The 5,000-nt window shown below is 44.9% G+C and overlaps 1 protein-coding gene across 1 annotated transcript in view; it reads right to left on the reverse strand.

Annotated features, from left to right (window-relative positions):
• Positions 1-1,284: 1,284 nt before the first annotated feature.
• Positions 1,285-5,000, reverse strand: part of col5a3b (collagen, type V, alpha 3b) — a 16,477-nt gene continuing 12,761 nt past the window's right edge. Inside the window, exons 3-5 of the mRNA XM_053615241.1 lie at positions 3,981-4,194; positions 1,850-2,012; positions 1,285-1,431 (exon numbers count right to left, since the gene is read on the reverse strand). Of these exons, the coding sequence (XP_053471216.1) occupies positions 1,285-1,431; positions 1,850-2,012; positions 3,981-4,194 (524 nt within the window). The remainder of the gene's footprint in view (positions 1,432-1,849; positions 2,013-3,980; positions 4,195-5,000) is intronic.

Consider the following 5,000-nt stretch of genomic DNA (forward strand, 5'->3'; position numbering starts at 1 on the left):
AGACCATGAGAGAGAGAGAGTGAGAGAGTGAGAGAGAGAGAGAGAGACCGTGAGAGAGAGAGAGTGAAAGAGAGACAGTGCGACAGTGAGAGAGAGAGTGAGAGACAGTGAGAGAGAGAGAGACAGCGAGAGAGAGAGAGACAGTGAGAGAGAGAGACAGTGAGAGAGAGAGAGAGAGAGAGAGTGAGAGAGAGAGAGAGAGAGACAGTGCGACAGTGAGAGAGAGAGAGAGACAGTGAGAGAGAGAGAGAGACAGTGAGAGAGAGAGACAGAGAGAGAGAGTGAGAGAGAGACAGTGCGACAGTGAGAGAGAGAGTGAGAGAGAGAGAGTGAGAGAGAGAGAGAGAGAGACAGTGCAACAGTGAGAGAGAGAGTGAGAGAGAGAGAGTGAGAGAGAGAGAGAGAGAGAGACAGTGCAACAGTGAGAGAGAGAGTGAGAGAGAGTGAGAGAGAGAGAGAGAGAGAGAGAGACAGTGCAACAGTGAGAGAGAGAGTGAGAGAGAGAGAGTGAGAGAGAGACAGTGCGACAGTGAGAGAGAGAGTGAGAGAGAGAGAGTGAGAGAGAGAGAGAGAGAGAGAGAGAGAGAGAGAGAGACAGTGCAACAGTGAGAGAGAGAGTGAGAGAGAGAGAGTGAGAGAGAGACAGTGCGACAGTGAGAGAGAGAGTGAGAGAGAGAGAGTGAGAGAGAGAGAGAGAGAGAGAGAGAGAGAGACAGTGCAACAGTGAGAGAGAGAGTGAGAGAGAGAGAGTGAGAGAGAGACAGTGCGACAGTGAGAGAGAGAGAGAGACAGTGAGAGAGAGACAGTGCGACAGTGAGAGAGAGAGAGAGACAGTGAGAGAGAGAGAGAGACAGTGAGAGAGAGAGAGAGACAGTGAGAGAGAGAGAGAGACAGTGAGTGAGAGAGAGAGAGACAGTGAGAGAGAGAGAGAGACAGTGAGAGAGAGAGAGAGACAGTGAGAGAGAGAGAGACAGTGAGAGAGAGAGAGAGACAGTGAGTGAGAGAGAGAGACAGTGAGAGAGAGAGAGACAGTGAGAGAGAGAGAGAGACAGTGAGTGAGAGAGAGAGAGACAGTGAGAGAGAGAGAGAGACAGTGAGAGAGAGAGAGACAGTGAGAGAGAGAGAGAGACAGTGAGAGAGAGAGAGACAGGCAGTGAAAGACAAATGAATGAGACAGATTTTAGAGGCAAAATAAAGCAACTTAAAAACGTCTTCATAACTAATTCCTGTATCAATAATTGGTTTAATTGATGTTGGACTTTCATGTAAAACCAGTATTAATATTTAAATCATTGTGGGCGGGGCTACCTCCTCAGGGTCCAGTGACAGGCTGGTGTAAGGGAGGGTGTAGTCACAGTCAGGGATGTAGTTCTGACAGTAATCTGCTGCTGCACTGGGATCTGGGACTATTAACAGCTGCTGGATCTCCCCCTATCACACACACACACACACACACACAGACACACACACACAGACAGACAGACACACACACACACACACACACACACACACACAGACACACACACACACACACACACACACACAGACACACACACACACACACAGACACACACACACACACACACACACACACAGACACACACACACACACACAGACACACACACACACACACACACAGACACACACACACACACACAGACACACACACACACACACACACACACACAGACACACACACACACACACAGACACACACACACACACACACACGGCTTGTTTAGTTAAACAGCGTTTTCAATAAGACTGAGTGTTTTCGTGCCAGGAGACATGCGTGAACACGCAGATGGATTGATGTCATTTAACATCACACATAAATACATCACACACCTCAAACACTTCCTCCTCGAGGAGTCGTCTTCCAAACACCATAACTCCATCAGTGCTGATTTTGGGGTCGTCACCCCGGGGGAGGTCAAGGGTCATGACCTTTTCACAGTCAAGGTAGAGTGTGACCTTCTTTCCCTCCACACTATACGCCAATCTGTGCCACCTATAAGGTCAGAGGTCAAAGATTAGAGCTGTCTGTAGACTGGAAGTGAATTTCCTGAAGGAAAGAAAACCTTTTCTAGAAAACTGCAAGACAAAACTTTCACCTGTGGCTGGTGTTTGACCACAAGGTAAGGGAGGCCAAGGTAAATTAGTGGCCCTTCCCATTCCGTATCACCCTCCCAAACTCGAAGTTATTCAGAGAACCAATATTATATCTGTTGGAATACCATGGTACTGAACTACTTCCTGTATGGTAGTCTTCTTGGGTTTAGGAAGCTTGGTCAGAGGGACAATGTGGAAAAACAGTCAACTGCTGAAGAATAACTTTATTACCTGTGACAGGTGTGTCACTACCAGACCACCTATTCCATACCACCCACCAGGGGAGGACTGAGCACTAGGCAAAGGTAGGCAACCGCCTTGAAATCTGAAAAGTTCAACTTTACACTCCTGAGTGTAACCTCATATTTCTGTATCCTAATGTGAGTATAGCTTTCAGACTCCTCTTCACCGCTCCTGTTACAGTGACTCCGAGTGAGAGAAGCTTCTCATGTATTTGTGTGTATTGTAGTATATGGTAGCCCGATTGTGTTCTTCATCTAACATGTTGTTAAACATTCTCATTCACTCCTTTTTAGAAACTGAACACAACCAGGAGACACCACCGTGCAGCAGCAAGCATCACAACCTAGAAGGGAAGCTCACGGATAATTGAGGTAAATTAGCGTGTGTGCAATTGAATTGGGAACCCGTTTCTATATTTTGCCTAGGGCCCCCAAATCACTAAATCTGCCCATGCCACCCCCCCCCACCCCACCCCCCAAACTTGGCAAGAAAGATATTCCCTCTGGCATAGCTTCCTGAACCCAATGACACTCCTACAAAAGAAGTAGTTCAGTACCGATATATCAGTATTCCAATGTATATAGTACTGTATACTGTTTCAAACTATTACTCAACACCAGTACCACTTAGAGTAATTCTGACTTCTGGGGAAAAACTTCAGAGTGTCCCCTTTCAAAAGAGACCAGAAGCATGCATGTCTTCCGAATGGTTCAAGAACAGCTTTAATTTGACGTTGGGTATGCCTTGGACAGGCGTTTTAGGCTCATTTTACTGAAACTCTAAGAGGTTACCTGCCGAGTTTGGGAGGGCGATACAGAATGGGAAGGCCTATCAATTTACAGAAATCCTTTTCAATTACAGTACTGTGCAAAAGTCGTAGGCACTATTTATTTTTTTAAAAAATATTTGCCCATATTTAATTATATGCCTACTCATAACATTTCAAAGCCGACTAGCCTTCAACTGGCATTGTGTGAGGCCAAATGTCCCGCCATTGGCACTCTAGACCTCAGAAATGTGTTGCATTTGACTCGAGGTCGCAACTTGTAATTCCTAAACTCCGACCAGGAAAAGCCAAAGAAAATGCCTCCTCAACTTGCAACACCTACTCAGGGTAGTAGCCCTTACCCTACCCCTTCTCAACTAAGAGTCACTGGTTAAATCGATAACGCTGGCTCTACAGATCACTATTTGAGGAGGAAAATATACATCTCTCATCAAGACGAATACAGCAATAGCCCTGAGTACTCCAAGTGTTCTCCAGGTGCAAGCGATGCAGGGTAGATGTACCCTCAAATGTACAAACAGTGGTCCTTAACACCAATCTCTGTATGCATAAAGAGATTATAAAACACTAACAAACTAACAAACAGGTTAGTGAGCTGCTCTGACTTTGTAGAAAGTGTGTAGTGTTTAAATGTCTGGAATAATCACACAAGTTATATTATTGTGCATTAGTTCCTGCAGAACAGTCTTCTCCAGTCCGCTACGCATCCCTCCCCGTGCTGAACGTGTGTACTGTAACAGTATTCATATAAACACACGCAATATCAACATTTATCACAAAACTATCTTTTTCCACTAACTTTTATCAACATCTTTGTTTTTCAGGTGGTTCACTCACTTGCCGTCGGCTAGGTTGACCTTTTTGAAGACGGGGTAAAGGTCGGGGCTCGGTTGTCCCCCCTGATCTTCGTACAGGAAGACGGGTGAGCGGCCGAGCTCGAGCCCCAGCTGCTGTACTCCCTCGCTGTCATACAAACTCAACAGGAAACACTGAGCACCGCGGTGAGCTCGCACAGTCGCCATCACCGAGAAATCAACCGGAAACGCCGAGTCTAAACTCACACACAGAGATTACTGTACTGAGTACTGAGATTACTGCAGTGAGTACTGAGATTACTGTACTGAGTACTGAGATTACTGCACTGAGTACTGAGATTACTGCACTGAATACTGAGATTACTGTATTGAGTACTGAGATTACTGCACTGAGTACTGAGATTACTGTACTGAGTACTGAGATTACTGTATTGAGTACTGAGATTACTGCACTGAGTACTGAGATTACTGTATTGAGTACTGAGATTACTGCACTGAGTACTGAGATTACTGTATTGAGTACTGAGATGAACTGTACTGAGAACTGAGATTACTGTACTGAGTACTGAGATTACTGTATTGAGTACTGAGATTACTGCACTGAGTACTGAGATTACTGAACTGAGTACTGAGATTACTGTATTGAGTACTGAGATTACTGTATTGAGTACTGAGATTACTGCACTGAGTACTGAGATTACTGTATTGAGTACTGAGATTACTGCACTGAGTACTGAGATTACTGTATTGAGTACTGAGATTACTGTACTGAGTACTGAGATTACTGTATTGAGTACTGAGATGAACTGTACTGAGAACTGAGATTACTGTACTGAGTACTGAGATTACTGTATTGAGTACTGAGATTACTGCACTGAGTACTGAGATTACTGAACTGAGTACTGAGATTACTGTATTGAGTACTGAGATTACTGTATTGAGTACTGAGATTACTGCACTGAGTACTGAGATTACTGTATTGAGTACTGAGATTACTGCACTGAGTACTGAGATTACTGTATTGAGTACTGAGATTACTGTA

Source organism: Ictalurus furcatus, chromosome 26, assembly GCF_023375685.1.
Source record: "Ictalurus furcatus strain D&B chromosome 26, Billie_1.0, whole genome shotgun sequence".
Lineage (NCBI taxonomy): Eukaryota > Metazoa > Chordata > Actinopteri > Siluriformes > Ictaluridae > Ictalurus > Ictalurus furcatus.